At 33.7% G+C, this 19,550-nt stretch overlaps 1 protein-coding gene across 2 annotated transcripts in view; it reads right to left on the bottom strand.

Moving 5' to 3' along the window:
- Window positions 1-19,550, bottom strand: part of Slc13a1 (solute carrier family 13 member 1) — a 189,016-nt gene that overhangs the window by 19,896 nt on the left and 149,570 nt on the right. For both annotated transcript variants that reach the window (XM_063241413.1, XM_003475042.4), the window contains one exon: window positions 4,786-4,937. In XM_063241413.1, the coding sequence (XP_063097483.1) occupies window positions 4,786-4,937 (152 nt within the window). The remainder of the gene's footprint in view (window positions 1-4,785; window positions 4,938-19,550) is intronic.

Raw genomic sequence — 19,550 nt, 5'->3', positions numbered from 1 at the left:
CTATCTCTATATAGATATAGATATATTAAAATATCTATAAGGTAGAACACAACATTTAGGTTCTATGAACATTTTATAATGATTACAGAAATGATTGCAACACAATATGGAGACATATCTTGACCTGAATCATGCGTACTTAACTATTACACTTTAGGAAGAAAGAGCTGTCACTGCAGTTCTTATGACCAACTATAGAAAGATGAATAGCTTTGATATCAGTCGAATATGCAGAAGTGTCTTCAAAAGACTAGTTGTAGTCATAGAATGTTACAACATTGTAGCAGCTTTTGGTCATTAGGAGTATAATAAGCTAGGGCCCATATGGATTATAGTCCTTTTGATTAATGACTGTTATGATTATTTATGAGATGAAGCCACTTCCAGTTTTGGATTTGTGTATATCCTGAGCTTTCTGTTTGAAAATATTAACTACTTGTTATTCATGAGCCAGGCTTAAATGTCTAACCATGATAGTAAATTAGAAGTGGCAGTGTTACCAATGGCCAGAACTGTTGACAAGGAGGTATGTGGCAGCCTCAGCTGGAATCAAATGCACACCAGGCCTTTTAACCCTTACAGTAGCAAGTTCTAGTTCTGCCTTCATTTCATAGATGATGAACCTGAGGTTTGCAGAATTTAAGATAACACAGGGATGGCATAAATTCTGAATTAAGATCTGAGTGCCAGCTTTGCAGCATACACATTTCTTCTACAATAACTGACAAGAGTAATTGTTTATGAGAAATGTGCATTGCATTTTTATGAAAAGACAAAAGCATGGTAATGTTTGAAAGTGTTACTTTTCAATAATTGGTCTACTCCATTTTGACTTAGTAATGAAGAGATGGTAGGCAGAAAAGCTTTGGATTAATGGTAAGTACATTTCTATTACTAGTCTTTGGTTTGTATCTGTTGAAACTGTAGTCTCCCATTTATCCACAGTCAACCATGATCTGAAAATGCGATTTGTTTTAATTCTTTATTTCATTAAAGTTCTGTGTTGTACCACAGGATTGCTTTTAATATGAGGAGTTCACACACGTACATACACAATCTAGTTCTTTTTTATCCTATCTGCTGTTCTTCTCCCTTCTCAGTCCTTCCTCTCCAACTCATAATCTGTTTCTCATTTTGAAAAAGCTCTATTTCCATTTTGCTTTAATTTTCTTTTAAAAATCCTTTTTCCATTCCTTTTTACCTCCATCTCTTGTTCTCCTTCTCACTGAAAAGATCTCCCTACTTCATATTATCTAGGCTTTATTTTGCTTTTTATTTATATCTTGGGTTTCTCATATAAGAGAGACCATATGACATTTAAGTTTGCATGTCTGATTTATTTCAGTTAACCTTTGGTCTCAAAGTGCATATATTTACCTATAAGTGTCTCAAGTTTATCCTGGCTTATACCTCAGTAGTATTCTATTGTGTATAAATGCCATATTTGCATTATTCATTCATCTGTTGATACACATTCTTTCAAAACAGAAATGAACCATATTCACATAACTTTTGTTACAATATAATTGTTTTATTTAATTATTTGTTTTTACTAATCTCTAAATGTGCCTGATTTATAAATTAAAATTTGTTGAAGACGTGTATATGAAGAGAAAGTAGTAACTGTATGATTTAGTACTAGCTGAAGTTTTAAGCATCATTGGAGGTTTTGAAACACATATCTACAGATAAAGAAGGAGAACCACTGTAGTTTTGAATCACAGAATAGGTAACAGTAACTATGTTCATCATTGAAAATACATCTTTTCTTCCCCCAAGCTGTTTTCTATACACTTAGTAATAACAACCAACACTCACTGAGAACATGCACATGTTCTGTGTTTGCACCATTCTTAGTGTTATTTATTTTATGTAAAAGCCAAAAAATAACTCTCTATGATAGAGTTCACATTATGCTTCCTGTACTTCTAGAGAGGCAATGAGTAGGGAAAGCTTAAGTAACACCCAGTAACTTAGCTGATAAATGGAAGAGCTGGAATTTGAAATCATATTTTTTGATGCCAGACTTTATACCTGTAATCACCATTATAGAGTATTACACCTCTATAGGAAGGGTATGTAGGATATATGCACTTTATAATGCATATAACTCTGACAAAGGTTCAAAAATGCCATATTACTTTAAGCTACGTGTAAAAAAAGACCTCAAATATCTATTAATTTCTATATATGTATGTTTTTCTAGAAAACTTAATAGAATCCTCCTGGTAAGTTTTATTTTCTGCATTCTTCAGGAGACTTCAAAACAGTGTATTGCACATTGTTAGCCCTCACAAAGTGTTTGTTGATTGACTGAATCTATAACCAGAAGTCTGTTCTTACTTGCACAGAACAAATTTCAGCAGTTTTTGGCATTGTTATTCCTATTTGCTTTGTATAAAAAAGCATACTAGAAACATATAGCTATTTCTCTATATTAAAAGCTATAGAAACTATCTACTGTCAATGTATCCAACAAAAGATCATATGGATAGATGGATTGATAATATGTAGATAGCCAAACAATGTTTGAAAATATGTCAATCTCTCCCTCAACAATATATTTGTTAAGATGTCACCCTCCTTCAAATGTTAATGGTTGAAAGTCACTGAAATTCAGGTTTCATTTGGAGCTGGAAAAGATGCAAAATGAAATTTTGTACAAAATAATCTTTTGTATTACTCAAAAAGATAGCAAGTAATATTGAGAGAAAAAAGCAGCATTATTATAGTAGATTTGTATGTAAAAAGCAATATCTCCCCAGCTTCAAATATCTGAACAAAGAATGTCATTCTTTTGCAACAGTTTTAAATTTTTATATTTTTCCAATTAAATTGAATGGACACTTTCGATGTTGTTTTGTGGTATTATTGCATTTTGTAAGATCAACATTCAAGAAAAACTTTATTAAGCATTGTTTAATAATATTCATTATATTTTTCCTTGAGATTATTTCTCCCTTTATACCAGTATTTTCTACCAAAAATGGATTCTTTGAGGTTTTTCCTAATTTTCTGAGGTTTTGCCTAATTATTTCAAGAACTAAAATACCCTCAATCTGTTATTATAAGTAGATTAACTCATTCAAAGACTAAAGAAAAAAATTAAAAGAAAAAATTGGTTGATATACATGTTCAAGTATACAAAAGCCAAAGTGAAACTCAACATGGATTACTAAATCAATTGAATCAATTAATTTCACTGAAATGATCAAAACTAGCAACTCTCTAACAAGAATAAAAGGGTTTTATACAATTTTGTTTTGTTTGAATTTCTTATGTGTGAAGGTATGGACAACTATTTCCAAGAAATAGTTGGTTGCCACTGTTGATTTTCTGCTGTCCTGTTTTGAAGGCCTGCGTTGCTTACATTGTTTTGTTCTGATTTGCTTTGCTTTGTTTTGTTTTGTTTTATTCTCTTTAAAATAAAAAAATTAAAAGAATAACAATAAGAATTTTGTTTAAATGTTATGTAGAGCAGATTGAAACATGTAATTTCACTTAATGGGGAATTCATGATCAAGGATACAAGTCTAACTTTCAGGAAAGGGTCAGGTATGTTTCCCATCTTGGGTTAGGATATACACTGAATATATCTACTCTGCCACTGTCAGCTTCAGAAGATTTCCACTTGTAGACAAAATGTCTTTTAAAGATTTCTTTTAAAATTACTGTTGCAGTATACACGAAAGATACACATTCATTGAAAGAAGGTGTGGATAGGGAGGTCTATGTGATACTGAATGTAAACTTCTATACCAGTATTCTTCATATGCAAGTTCCTGTTCTTTGTAAACTATGGGTTGACATTCTTTAAGTCTTGGATTTGTTGAAGAAATAGTGTGCATCACATTTTGTAAATAATTTCAGGAAGTTCATAGAGTCTATAAATTTTCTTCCCAGAATGTAGTTTTCTACTTCTGAATCCTCATTTTTCTGTGAAAAAGACTAATTTCTATTCCTGAGCTTTCTTGATGTTATGAGCCTCTTGAAACTAATAATTTTATGCTTCCTATTGTTTGAAACACATGTTAACTGGAGAATACATCTGAGATGTTAAAATATTTAAGTTGAGTGATAAGTATTTTAAAATCATGTACATACTTATTTGTCATAACCCTACAAACCATGTCTATGATATGTAAAATCATATCTTGTGAGAACAATGTAATTTTTCTGCTTCAAATTCACAAAGTATAAATTGTGGCATTTTAAACCAAAGTGATATGACTGCTGAATCCTAAGATTTCTCTCTTTTTTTTTTTAATGGATTGGCATTACAGTTTCAAATTTATATTTAGAGTCACATATGTCTGCAGAATATTACTGCCATTTCTTGTAACTGCTCAATCTTTCAATATTTTTTTAAATTTGAAAACCAAATCTTCTGCAATTAGTACTTCTGCTCACCTTTGTTATTTAAATTCAAATGCCAGTTCCTAAGCCTTACATAAATTGTCCCATGCAAATCATCCTTTTTCACCCTAGCCAACGACCACTTACAGAATTATTTGCAATGAAAATTGTATGAGCCTTCTGATGAGAGTCATCAGCCATGTTTTTCACCTCAGCACACTGTGCAATCAGTAAACATGTGTTTACTGAATTGTTCCTGAATTTTAACTCTACTCCAAAGAAAAACCTGCAGACCTATAGATATTCTGAAGGAGGAAAAGATCAATTAACCAAGCATAGCCTCTCTGTCCTTGAATTCTCTGAATCAGGTAAGAAAAACTTATATTTTAAATTCTGTGAATTTGTCACTAATCCAATGATTATACTTACGAATTGAAATGCTCATTGAAGATCAAGTTGGTGGAGGTACCAGTGATTGTGGTCAGTCCACCGATGGTAGAAGAGTAAGCAATACACAAACACATAAGTTTGCACATCATGTGGTCCTTCTTTGATCGATATGGTTTTCCTGTGACAGAGTTCTGTTCAGAAAGAAAAGGCACCATGAGAACAGCTCTGTTTGTAGTCATAACTAGCAGTGAGAATGTTTCTTATGGAATGAGTGTATTTTTCCACCCACTGATTCCTATCTGTATTGGTTTTCTGAGATGGGGCGTTTGGGAAATAATTAACTTTAGAGGAGATCCTGAAGATGAGACTTGGTCCGAAGGGATTATTGCTCTTATAAGAGAGACATTAGAGAAACTGATTCTTTGTGTCAAGAGAAGACAGTCTGAAGACAGCCATCTGCAACCCTGGGAGACAGCCCTCACCAGACCCTGTCTGCCAGCACTCATTCCTAGATCTTCAATCTCCAGAATAATGAGAAAGGAAATTTCATCCTTTAAAATACGTGGCCTGTGGTATTTTATAATGGCAAGATGAGTGGACTAATGAAGCATTTACCTTCCCATCCATAGAAGTAGAACAGTAAAAGATACTTAAACTTAAACCACTGAAGTATTTCACAAACACAATTTTGTTTATTTCCTAATTCTTTCTTGTCTCCAATGCAACTCTTCCACCATCTCTTCCTTTCTTACGATTGCAAAGTTCTCCACCATTTTTCTGTAATATTAGTTGTATTCGATCAGCAATTTCTTCAACCTTTGGGGGGGGGGCGTCCCTACTTTTATGCTTAATGACATCAGTATCCAGAGGATACTTCTCAAAACTGAGTGTTTTCAATCCCATATACCTATGCACTGAGAGATTCTGTCACTATGTTTCTGGTTCCATATTACTTCTTTCAAAACATTTATACTCCACTCAGGCAAAAATGAGTCTCTTTCTCTTTAAGGATCATGTAATTTGGAAATCTCTCTCTTTATTCTTTTGACCATAATATCCTGACCTCCTGGCCAGTGCTCTTACTTAATGTAATGCTTGTAGCTGACAAAGCGTTAGTATCCCTATTTCAAATTCTTCAAGAATCTGGATGTCTGTATCATGCTTATGAATAACTGTTATTCACAAAGTATTATCTCATTACCAAAGACCTTCAATCCTGTTTTGTTTCGCTTTATTCCCCATTCCTAGAGTTACTCCTTATGCATTACAGATCTTCAAATGTTTCGATCAGGGAAACTACTGTTCCCTACGGAAGTGTGGTGAATGAGAGTTGGACTCCTTGAGTGTGGACCACAAGCAACATTATTCATTTTATTGCTCATGACCTACATAACACACTCTGTTGGCTTGGTTCTTTTTCTTATGCTGAAATCTAGGTAGAACTAACAACTTCCTTGTTGCTTCATTTAATAATAGCCTGTCACTCACGTTTAGTCAGAACAGCAGCTTCATTTCACAGGTTGAAAAATACAATGACACATTTAATAAAAAGAGCTCCAAATTTAAAGTTAAACCTCTTTTTCCACGGTGAGGTCCAGTTGAAAACTCTAGTTAGCAGGCAGATTTTGGCTTGGCACTCTCTCTGTCTCTCTCAACTCCAATTCTTCCTATCACTTGCTAAACTCTGTATCCAAATCTCCCATATACAAAATGTTGGAATGTGTAGAGAAAGATTAGGAAAAGTTTTATTTCACTGGTGTACTAATTTAAACACTATGTTTTATTCTCCAAGCTTGGAAGGGATGGTGTTAAAGGCTTCCAAATGGTGAACACTATTATGGGTTTTTAAACAAACTCTTATCACCAGGTAAGAACTGGTTGTTGTCCTTCTAGGCAGGTAAAGACCTCTTCCAACTAGATGCTTGTGACTCACTCACGCTTTCTGTATGTGATAGTCAACCTGATCTCTTTGTGCCAAGGTTAGCTTAAGCTGTCATAAAGAAGAAGCTGTGGAAGAAGTTGTCGACCCAGTGAAGAAATCCCACTCTTCTCAGGTGTTCCCTACATCTGCTCCATTTGAAATGCACACCATTGTCATGAAAATATAACTGACATTCCATGTGTCAGGAAATTCAACCATGACATTTAACTTGCTAATTTTTAATGTGTCAAAAACTAATTCCTTAACCTCTTCTAGTCTAAGACTAGGGGGCAGATATCAGTTTCTCTAAGTGGTGATTTCTTAATATCTATCTTATGATGGGATTTCCATTCTGTCTTTGTTGGCAGTATGTGGGCGGGAGAGTTAGGAAAAGACTCAAACTATTTCTGTAGATAGATTATCTCTTAGTCTTCTTTATTTTAAACTCTAAATTTAATAATAGAAAGCTGCTTTTTGGTTACTTTATTTTCAGATCTCATATAATTAGAATGAGGAAATGTCTACAGTATGTGCTTACTATTATAGCTATTTAGGGATACAAAAAAATGAATTTTATCCTCCTGTTTACCATACATTGACCGACAAATATCTAAACCATTTTTCTTGACTCTCTTTGAATGTCCAGATTTTACCAAACTTCAGCTTTGATATGCCCAATCATTTGTCATCTCCATACCGTGAATAGCTAACTATTGTTGGTAAAAATCATGCACCCCATAGAGGATTTGGCTACCCTGCTTTCATAATCACAGCCATCGACTGTTACACCACGCTGCTGCTCTACCCTACCTTGTTTCTCTGACCAAGTCACTCACAGAGTGAGTAGAAGCCAGCAGACAATCGTATGTCCCTGTAAGGTACAGAGATTTGTCTGTATCTGCCACTCTTTTCCACAGACAGAACGGAGTCAGTCATCCCTCCAATCTCTTGTTTCTCTTGTTTTCTCCAATCTCGTTTCCCATTCCTTGGGAGCCTTCTCAAAAAACTTCCATTATAGATATTCGTACTTCAATCAGCATTTACTCATTTCCAAGCTAGCTTTATGTCCCCAAACCCCTCAAAAAGTCCTTTTTAAATTAACTCTATTCTCAATTGACCACTATCCTATCTCACCATCATTTTCACGAACTGCTAAGGTCTACATTCACTAACTCCATTTTTCTTAACCACTTTAACCTGATTTCTGTCTCATCCTTTCACCCAAAAGGTACTTTTTAGAATTATTAGCCTTCATATTGCTATACCCAATAATACGTATTTTTGAAGCTCAACTTGCAGATTTCTCATCAGTACCTAAAAGATTCAATCAGTTCTTCCCACTGCAAGCCTGGGTTTTTCTGTAATATCTCACTGTTACATAATCTTCCTAACAAATATCTAAACCATTTTTCTTGACTCTTTTTGAATGTCCAGATTTTATCAAATTTCAGCTTTTGATATGGCCTCTTCCTCCTCCCCCTCCTCTTTCCCCTTCTCCTTTTCTTTTTTCTTTTTCCTCTTCTTTTTCTTTTCATCATCTTGTCTTTGTTGTCTTCTCATTCTTCTCCTCCTCCCCCCTCCTTCTCCTCCTCCTCCTCCTCTTCCTCTTCTTCTTCTTCTTCTTCTTCTTCTTCTTCTTCTTCTTCTTCTTCTTCTTCTTCTTCTTCTTCTTCTTCTTCTCCTTCCTCTTCTTCTTCTTCCTCTTCTTCTTCCTCTTCTTCTTCCTCTTCATCTTCTCTTCCTTCTCCATTGAGACAAGGTCTCACTATGAGGTCCAGGCTGGCCTCAAACTCACTATGATCCTACTGTCTCAGCCTTCTGAGTGCTGGGATTAAAGCATGTGCCAAGATGCCCAGCCCTCTGACTTCTTTTCTGTCTTCCTTGCCATCTTGCTTTTCTTTGTCATTCCTTAAAACTGAACTTTCTTTGAAATTCTGTCTTAGGTACTTGTTACTACAGTATTTCTCCTTAAATTTCATAATTTCATAGACTTAGTGATTATAGATACGCAAAACTATAAAATTTCTTTCTACAGCTCAGGTTCCTTCTCCTAGGTCCATATATTCAACTGTCTGCTCATGAGAATGATTTAAATCAACACAAAAGTGTTCAAAACCAAACTCCTCCCTTCTTTTGTCAAACCTAACATCATCACACTTTGTGTGTGCTTAGATTTTAACAAGCATAATGGTCTAAATTAAAAACTTATTGAAATGTATTTATTTTATTCCTACAACACAATGAGGTAGAAATATTTTACCATGTTTTTCAAGGAAGACATGAGACAGAGAAGTGAAGCCAATTGTCCAGGGTCACAGAACCTGGAAACAGCATACTTGAATTTTAAGGCCTTATATTCATCTTTTACCATCCATACTCTTAGCCACTGTTCTATTCCTGTCCATCTTAAAAATACTCTCTTCCCTATCTCACTGATTTCTGTCAATTTTATCTACATACACATGTCTGGGTTCTGTTCAGGGTATCAAGTCTTATTTCAGACCTGTCTTATACACTGTAACCTTAAAAACAAATCCAAATGTATTTAAAAATATATGAATATTCGTTGTCTTTCCATGTTCATATATATCCTAAATATATTTGTAGCTGTTTTAAGGCTAGAGTGCATAGAACAAGTTTGAAAGATAAGAATTACTGTAAGAGGACTCATAAAGAGGTTATTACAGTAGTTCAAAACACATTTTCTTAATCCACTTATCCACCAATAGATGGGTTGTTTCTGTGTGTTGGCCTCTGTGAATAAAGCCACAGTGAGTGCAAATATCTCTCTGCAAAATTAATCTTTGTTTTGCAAAATTTTCTCTGCAGAATTGATTTCTGAAGAATTGCATGTATACCCAGAAATTGTTCTGCTCAATTACAGCAATATCTATTTGCTCTATAGCCCTCTTTTTAATTTTTTGAGGAAACTTTATAGTGTTTCCATAATGGCTGCACCAGGTTATATGCCTCAAAACACTCTGCAAGTATTCATTTTTCTTCATGATGATAAATAACAGAAATGCTGTTACATTCAGATAAGCATGCCATCTGTGGCAATGGTAGATGTAGGGTCTTTTGGTAAAATTATGATAAGGAAAAAAATTACTACTTTTTAAAACTCATCATGAATGTGGGAATGGCATTTATCATGATAGATTCAGGTGCTTTAGAGTAGAAATCAGTTTTTAGCTTTTAATTAACTTAAAGGTTATCCCTAGCGATATCCATGCTACATCTGAAATAACTAAATTTACAGATGTCTCATGTGTCTTATGTTTTTTACAAGGAGATAATATGTAGTTTCTACATGATAAACATGGAAAACTTGCAGTTGGAGATTTAGCCTGCCTGGCGAGCATGAGGTTGTGAGTTCGATCCCAGTTACCAAAACAAAACAAAACAAACAAACAAAAAAGAAAAAGACAAAAAAGAAAAATGAGTAAAACATATGTAAATAATTTTAAATTTTTTTATGAATGATACAGAGTGACAACTGAAATTTAGGGTCTACATATTAAAAATTTTACTGAAAGAAAGACATCAAATACAAACTGAAAAGTGAGCAATAATGTAGGTATTAAATTAATAAAGATGGATATGTAAAATACATGTATGTAATTTATCACTGAGGTATTAAAACTTGCAAGAATCCAAATAAAAATAGATTTCATATAGAAGCATAACTAAATATTTATAACATGTAAAAGAATTAAAAGGTATTTGCAGATAAAAAATTTAAAAATCAGAACAAAAAATAAGTAATTCTAATGGAATTTACACTTCTTTTTTATATAAACACCTTTAAAACATTCATTATTGTTACCGTAAATAAACATACATGAATTGCTTATTTCAGACAAGCATGAAAAATTTAGAATGCATTCAAAATTTCCAGGAAATAGTAATACTAACAAATCAACACTAATTAAAGGTTAGGTGGAGCTGTTTTCAAGGTAGAATAAAAGCTGTACAATTTGTTATTTAACTAGTGAACATGAGCCTTAATCATTTACATTGATTGTTATTTCCCCCGAGTGTGTATGATTGCTGTACTGAACTGAGAGGCTAGCACTGAAGCACGAGGTAGAGATGAAGACTGACATCAGAAGTACTGAAAAGAAAGGGGAGACTCTAGGAAAGGCCTGAGATGAGCCACTGCTCAGCCATCTAGTGATACATAAGTGATGAAGGAAAGAGGTTTCAAAACAAATTAATTGTTAGTCCTCTGCCTAGATACTGGTTTTAACCTCAGCACAAGTATTGGATCCGGACCCAAGAACTGGAAAAAGATGTTTTAAGCAGACACAAAGATTTTGACCTCGGTGACACTGGTTTGCAAAAATGAAGGTAACAAAATAATCACTATAGATTTCCACATATAGAGGAAGAATCTGTTGTTTTGAGTGCGTGCTTGCATGTGCAAGTGTGTATATTTTAGCCTAAGAAGTTGTTAGAGACAAAAAAAAAAAATTGCAAAGCAGCGGAGAGTGGTGATGCACGCCTGTGATACTGACACTCAGGGATTCGAAGCCAGAGGACTACTGTGAGTTCCTGGCCAGCCTGGGCTACAGAGTGAGTTCAAGGCCAGCCTGAATTACATTGCAAGATCTTGCCTCAAAAACAGAAAACAAAAACCAAATAAACAAAGATTGCAAATAATGAACTAGGAACAAAGTATCTAGAAAACTGAGCTTGAGGCCTTCTAGGGATGAAGAATACAGGAAAACTGCTTTACTGAAGCATTCAAATATGTTGTGATATGAATAGGAAAGTGTTCATGTCATAATAGAGACTTCTGTGGAGCTAAACATGCAATAACAAGATTTAAAATATATCCACATACATCTATGTGCCTAAAAATAAAGCAGAAATGGCATACACACATCAAAATATTACCAGTGGTCATTTCTTGATCATGGAATTAGGGGTATCCTTTACCTAATTCTTAAGATATTTTGAATCTTCTATTAATATGAGAAATTCTTTTAACATAGACTGTTAGAATAGATAGTTATGCAGAGATGATCTGGTATAGAGACCTAACTTTTAACAAGGGTAAAGGTTAAAAATTTTAACAAGAACCTTCAATATAACATAGCTGGTCACCAAAGAGTTGAAATCAGAGCCTGTGGGTCTGAATTCCCTCCCAGTGATTTTCCTCTCTATCCTCTTGCCTTGTGGAAGACTTTTATTCGTGTAAATTTTGAATCATCATACAAGACTTTACATTTATTAAAAGTTCATACTGCTTTTATCACTTTTGTGAACTACTATGCTTTTATTCAATTCCAATTTTCTCTGTCATACATTAGTCTTTTCAATACCTGTATATGACCCTATGAGTATGCCTTCCACCCCTTTGAAGTAACTGCACAAATTTTGACTAGGACAAAATCAAATGCAGAATTGTATGACACCATCATAATTTTATGACACCATCAAACAAGTCAGAACAGAAATTCCGCAGTCCAAATATAACTCCCTCCTGCCACCTGGTGGCAGCACTTGTAGCTTTTGAGGCAAGTTACACATCTCTAACCTTGGTTACACAGGCAAAGTTAATGGTCTCAGTACTATAAAAAATAATTCACTGGAATGATTGTGGTAAAAAAAAATTAAGGCTCCTACTTACATTCAAATAATTATGAAAGGATAATTTCAAAAATATAAGTTCCTACTAACCATTTTGTTTGCTAAATGTTAAATATCATTAACCAGTTTAAAATCTTCTAGAAGTTACTAGATATTTACTTGTATTTACCTTAATAATGTGCCATATCTTGACTTCTAAGGTACAGAATTGCTACTAAATTTCCACTATAGTGGATGATGAGCAATTAACATTTTTTTATAGCTTCCTTCACTAAACATACTCTTGCAAGCCAGCAGTGATGGTGCACACCTGTAATCCTAATATCAGGGAGCGGAGGAAGGAGAATCGTCATGAGTTCAAAGGCAGCCTGAACTATATCAAGACTCCATCTCAAAAACACAAAAGCAAAAACAGAAACTCATACATCGTGATATTATGGAAAAATAAATTTGCTTACAGTAGAGTGTGGTGTTTAAGTGTGATGTTTACAGCTCTACTAAAGCAAAAGATATATAGGTAGGTAGATACATAGATAGATATAGATAGATAGATAGATAGATAGATATAAATATATAGATATATATATTCTTGTTTTTCTCATTTGTTTAATTTTTTTAAGTACATAGCACTAAATCACTCAAAAATGTTTCCTAATTGTTTAAATATTTCAGGAAAATCAGATGATAGGATACCTTAGCCACATCAAATATTCTACCAATTTTTTGTCCGGGCAACATCTCTTCAGAGCTCCTCTTCATGCCTTAAATCTGTTCATGTTTGCCTTAGAATTGCATAGAGCTAATTGGTTTCAAGTGAACCATGTATTGATATTTTAGCTGAATAGTGATTACAGGTAGGAAATAAATGTTACTAAAATTTTGAACCCTTTTTTTCTATTATGTGTGAATTTCCAATGTTGCTATAGAGAAGTATTCATATTTTTAATGTTTTCATATTAGGTTTTCATATTTTTAATGTTTTAAGGAATCAGCTCCCTTCCTCATTTTGGAAGCATTTATAGACTCCTCACTATGCAAAGTATTTTGAAATATTAAAAATTTCAACATACTTTGCCATGTGTGGATCTATTTCATCCATTGTACTGATATTTAGGTGAGCCTTTAATAATAAGATCTATATTCTTCCACTGTGGAAATTTTCTTACTTTTTAATGCATTCTTCTCCTTTTCCTTTCTGAATTCCTTTCAAATTTTTGTTTACATTTATAATATACTTTTATATCTTTATATTTTACATTTTTACTTATACATTTATTTATATTATACATTTTATATTGTCTTGTTTTTTTTTTGTAGAATACTGTTTGTACTTTATGAATGAAATTCTTTGTCTCTCTGACCATACTAATGATATCTTCTTTGCTCATGTTTCTGTCTTCCTGCATAGACTTTGCTTCCTGCAAGTGGATGTTTTCTTTTGGTATGTTTTGGATTTTTTTCTTTTGTGCCTGAGGTTTTTTTTCATATTCTCAAGATTTTATGGTTGTCTGTTCATATTTAAGATAGTGAAAAGCCGCTTCAAAACTCAGCCCATGTGTTTTTGGATTTGTCATTGGCAGTGAAACTCACTGTATCTTTTGTCCTCAAAAAAAAAAAAAAAAAAAAAAAAAACTTCTAATGTGAGTATATATATATATATATATATATATATATATATATATATATATTTGGCTTTCATATGCTGATTGTATTTGCAGGAAAGGATAGCCTGGTCTCCTGCCTGTTGATACCTGAAGAGCATAGTTCTGGCTACTGGAGCCTACGAGGCAGAAGGCAGGGTTCTTGCCATGCAGCTTGCAAGCAGTGATTCCTATTTTCATTGTGACAGCTGACCCAGAGCTCTGCCTGGAGCTCCTTACATTCCATTTTTTCACATCTGAAGATTATAATTCTGCGTGGTGGAGGAGAAGCAGCTGAATCTATGTGGAGTTGGGAAGACATTTTGGGATTTAACTGCTTCACAAACGGTTTTTTTTCTTACGTCTCCCTTTCAACATTTTAAAAACTTTGAGATCTGCTGCTATCTAAATTAGATTATTTATTGGTTTTCTTCAGTACTGATTTAGGATTCACTGTCCATGAATAACTGATTCATTTTCCATCTATTCTTTAAATTTGCAGCTTCCAAGAATTATTTTGTCATCCTTTCTCTTGATATTCATATAACTATGATTATAATTTTAAAAGTCTATTTGCTTCTGCTTTAATGAAGATTCAGAACAGTGGAGGTAAATGAGTCTGTTTAATCGACCATCTAAATAGAAGATGTGTGTACCTTTGATATTAAAAAACAAAATTGAACTAATCCTAACAGAAATGAATTAAACCTAACCTTTATGGCCCACATGGTGGTGGATGATGTTAAATAGTATGTAGAGTTGGGGGAGGCGCCATTGCACTGGGGTACTGGACATTAGGATACTGCCTTTCTTGCTTGTATACTGTTTCTATGTGATCAGTTAAGTAGATGACAGATGACAGATGATTTAGTTTTAATTAAACAAGGCTTCCCATAATGAACATATAGTTTTAAATTATTTCTTTAAGGAAATGATTCCTGTAGAAACTGCAGAATTAAACTAGTACTTAAGTGAATAGTAATATCCTGATGTGAACTCTTCATGAAGATCTAGTGAAGATGTAATCTGTAAAAACTTACATAAATAAGTGCAATTGGAGTAAAATTAAAATGATCAAGAAGATTCTTTGAAACAACATTCACACCACGGTAGTTAATAAAGGAATGTGTTACCCATTGTAAATTGGGATATAAACTCATACGTATAGTAATGGCGGGAGGAGCAGAAAGGTATTTAAAATTTGGCATTCAAGGCATGACAGCTCTTCATGAAAGTTGTTTTTTCAGCAATGCTAAAAAAATCTGATTTAAAGCCAGAATTTACTTGCAAAATTGTCCTATCCTAAATGCTAAATATTTAAAATTTCCTTTGCAATTCCGTAAGTAAGAAGTATACATGTACCATTGGAAAAAATCTTATTATTTCTATAGTGGTAAAAATGATGTGATGACATACAGATAATATTGAGGTTTGCTCTGTTTAGCTTTATGACACATCAGATTCTCTACAAAAGAAAATACCATTTATAATATTTTAAAATATATTTTTTAAAACACTTCACTAAATAATATAAAAATTAGAAATCTGGATTAATCATAAATAAAATACAAACAGGTATTTTAGATAAGTCAAGTTTTGACCTGAGCATTTAATTTATCTTGTTGCAAAGACAGTTTGGATTGCAAGGTAATACCCAAGACCTACTGTGTATAGGGAATCAGACAGAAAAATATTCACAAAGATGATATCCTTTGTAGAAAAAGAGAGCAATAGAATGTAAAGCTGAGTTAAGGAAGAACAGTATCCCCTGAAAATTCCTAAATGTAAGCAGTTTAAAGCATGAATTAGCATTACTTATATGTTAAAAAATAGTGATCGTAAATTCTTACAAGAAACTGAAATCCAGGATTTCAGTAATTCCCATGTAAATTTCAAGGAAATTAGCATTTCAGTGTTTAAAAGCATAGAATAGCCAAAAAGTTAGAACCGTCAGAAAACAAAAATGGTTAGAGACAGAGACTAACAAGGACATCAAAAATGAATGTTATTATAGAATATAAGCAAATGTACTTATGATTAATGAACTTAAAGGATTAATTATATCAGTATACAGAAAAAGACTGTAAAACTTCTCAAATAAAAGGGACGAATATAAAATCTCAATGACTAGATCAAACAACAAATAGAAATAAGGCAAAATGACTGAACTAGAAGAAAACTCTAAGTTATTGTTATCATGCAATCTAGCAACACAAATAGAAAGAACAAAGTTTAACATGTGTTAACTTGTTGACATATGAGACAGAGAATAAAAAGAACCAAGACAACGTAGTTAAAGATTGGGAAATACATCTGATAATACTAAAAAATGACTGAATATACAGATTTAGAAGGGTTATAACTTACTTATATCAAAACAAAACTGCAGGACACACCTCGTTCTTCCTCCCAACACACACACACACACACACACACACACACACCATTTAAAGCACCCAATGAGAAAAGACTGCCTTCAAAGGAATAATTATTTGGATTATAACTAGCTTAAATAAAATAAAATGAAAAATGAGTCAAAATATATTTTAATATGCAAAGAAATGATCATGGTTTATTTAGCACTCTATAAGTACAATGCATTTCAAGAAGAGATGGAGGAGGAAAAGGATAGAGAAAATAAAGAGAATTACACTGTGTTATGCACATGTACCAACTCCCCACAATGAATACAATCATTATATACTGCAAATGTACTAATGAAAAATATTTATTGAATACCTTTCCACTAAACAAAAGGAGCTGAACACTAAAAGACAATCTCTAAGTATGTTCTCCATTCTTTCACAAAATTTGTATTACTAATAAAATTGAGTATTTTTTGGAAAGATTACTTGAATAAAAGGTTTGCAAAAGAAAGAGAATGAGGAGCTAGGACATAGAAATTAAACAATGAGAAATATATCAGCAAATACTCAAGAATTACTGAAAAAGACTGACTAATCAACAGATTCAGAAGGATTTTATCTTCACTATAGCAACTCCAGAATGCACCTGTCTCTGCCCCCCCCCAGCACATACACATCTTTAAAGCATCTGATGAGAAGAGTCTACCCACCTGATGGGGTGGCTGAGACTATGATACCAGCACTATGAGAGGTAGAAGTAAGAGATTTGAGAGTTCAAAGCCAGCCCAGGCAACTTAGCAATTTGGTGAGACTTTGTCTAAATAAATAAATAAATAAATAAATGAAATGAAATAAAATAAAAAGGGGATGGCATATTGCTCAGAATGAAGGTCTGGGCTCAGTACAAAAAATAGAGTGTAGGTTTCTGCCCACAGTAATGTGAGAAGCTCAGCAAGACCTGGGTTCTCTGGCCTCCCAGGCCCAGGACAGTGGTGAGCAGAGACCTGAGCCAGTCTGGTCAGATGTAGAAGACTTTTTTCACATTATAACCTTTGTTTTGTACATTTGATTCCTCATTATAATACATTGTCAAATATTTTTTAAAATATCTAATATTTTTGGATGTTCACAAGGTTCTGTAACGTTTTCTAAAAAGGAGAAAATTAATGTTTTGTAAATTTTTTTTGTGAAGACTCAGAGGATGTGTCATAGGTAGATAACCAGCCCCCCTTGAGTAATGCACATTGTGTTTGTTTATTGTTTCTGTGAAGAAAGGAATGCTAGTGCACTTACAGTGAGGCAAGAGCAACCATTGCCTCTTATGTCTGTGTGTTTTCTTTCAGTGAGCTGTGTGTGTAGTGAGTGCAAAGGATAAGTGAAGTCCTAATTTGCAACATCTAGTCTCCCTAGATATTAAAGAGGCAAACAGTGTATGACAAAGGTAGAGTAAATCAGCTAACAAATTTTACACATTTTGTGTTAAAATTCCTAGGAAAATTGTCTCTTGAAGATTTGAGCATTGTGCCTAATTGGGTTGGTAGAGAAGAGAAGGTTTGTGGACCAGGCCACTCATATTTTAAGGATACTCTAAAACCTAGGTATGGAGATGTGCATGCAATTGGTTCAAGACTGCCGTGTAGAGAGGACAAATCAGTTTTCACTGGAAACATCTCATCTTAATCTAGATGCTTAGAAACATCCTACATAGTATAAGGATTGTAAAATATCACTTTGTTGGTATCTTTTTGCAGAAGTTTATATGGAATATGATTTTTGTGACTGAAAATGCTAAACTATGTCTGTGAGAAACATAGTCCTATCTTCACTAGTTCAGTGGTTTGGAGGTAGGTTGGAAGCAATCGTAAAAGGTAATACTTAGCATGCTTAGCCAGTTTCAGACACTTATCATGAGTCGTGTGGGGACTGTCTTGCTGTGGATATAGTGTATGTAATCTGCAAATAAACTCCAATTTTGCAATATTTAGTCCCTGGATTTTAAAGGGGCCACCAATGCACGACAAAAACAGTAAAATTACATATTTGTATACTGTGCATCAACTTTCATAGGAAAGCTTGTGCTCTGTAAATGAATTTTGAATATGAATTTCTCAACCATTTAAATATTACATATGCAAGCAATTGTTCTCTAGGTTGAAGGAAGAGAGAAGGGAATGAGGAAAAATTAGTTTAAGACCAAAATGGTACCCTTTAGAAGATACCTATGATTATACTTAATGTTATATGCATAATTTTATTAGTGCTATATGCATAGCAGACAAATTCTTCTAAGAAGAATGTAGTTCTAGATTCTTGGAAGCATTTGATGTATTTAAAACTATGAAAAGTAGAATAATGCTTTCTAAAGAGTTTTTAAAGACTGATATTAATAACTGTATTAGGAAACTATGTTTTATAGGAAAGAAATCATTTAATAAACTTTATGAACAATATACTTTCTGCACTTACTCATTTAGTTGAAGAAGGTAGGAGAGGAGAAATTGTAAAACATGTTTTGTTAGTATATGCTAGAAAATTTCAGATTATCCACTGCCATTATGATATATGAATTTTGTTTAACTTTATAGTATACATTTTGTGTGGACAAATGAGTCCTTGTTTTACAATATCTAGTCTCTTAATATTAAAGGTGTATGACAAAAATAGATTAACATACATTGTACACTTTATCAGACTAACACATTTTATATACTTTATTTTGAAATTCATAGAAAGGCGATCTTCTGTAAAGGACATTTGGAAGTGAAAATGTAAAACACCACTGTACTCAGACTAGCCCAGAAGTGAAATTGTAACACAGCATCAAAGTAACACACATTCCTCCCCCCACCTAGAGGACATTGGAGGGCTAACAAGAGAGTGGGTGAGTCCTCTCTCCACCCAGAGGAATCTGGGTGGGCCAGCAAAATAGTGGGAGAAAACTGATGGGTCTGTGAGACTCTCTCAGGAACACAATAAGGCTCCAGTGGGGGTGAAGACCATAAGTGGTCTAGTGGGCCTGGAAAGTCTGAAATAGCAGTAACAATACAAGCCAAGCGTTGATTCACATCATCACTCCTAGCCTAGTCAGCCCAGAAAGAATCCAGGACTCAACTGACCAGCAGGAGGAATTCAGATGACTAGTCCTTCCCCTACACTGTGGGACTCAGAAACTGGGTGAATAGCCAGCAGGACACAGACTAAGACACACGTGACGAAGAGGCAAGCCCAGTGAGACTGAAAAGACAAATAAGACCAATATACGAGCCAAGAGGTAAAAACAAG

The sequence above is a fragment of the Cavia porcellus genome, unplaced genomic scaffold (assembly GCF_034190915.1).
Source record: "Cavia porcellus strain 051 isolate PalLab524CR breed Dunkin Hartley unplaced genomic scaffold, mCavPor4.1 scaffold_2, whole genome shotgun sequence".
NCBI lineage: Eukaryota > Metazoa > Chordata > Mammalia > Rodentia > Caviidae > Cavia > Cavia porcellus.
Note: the sequence above shows the minus strand (reverse complement) of the source record. Positions and strands in the feature narration are given on the sequence as shown.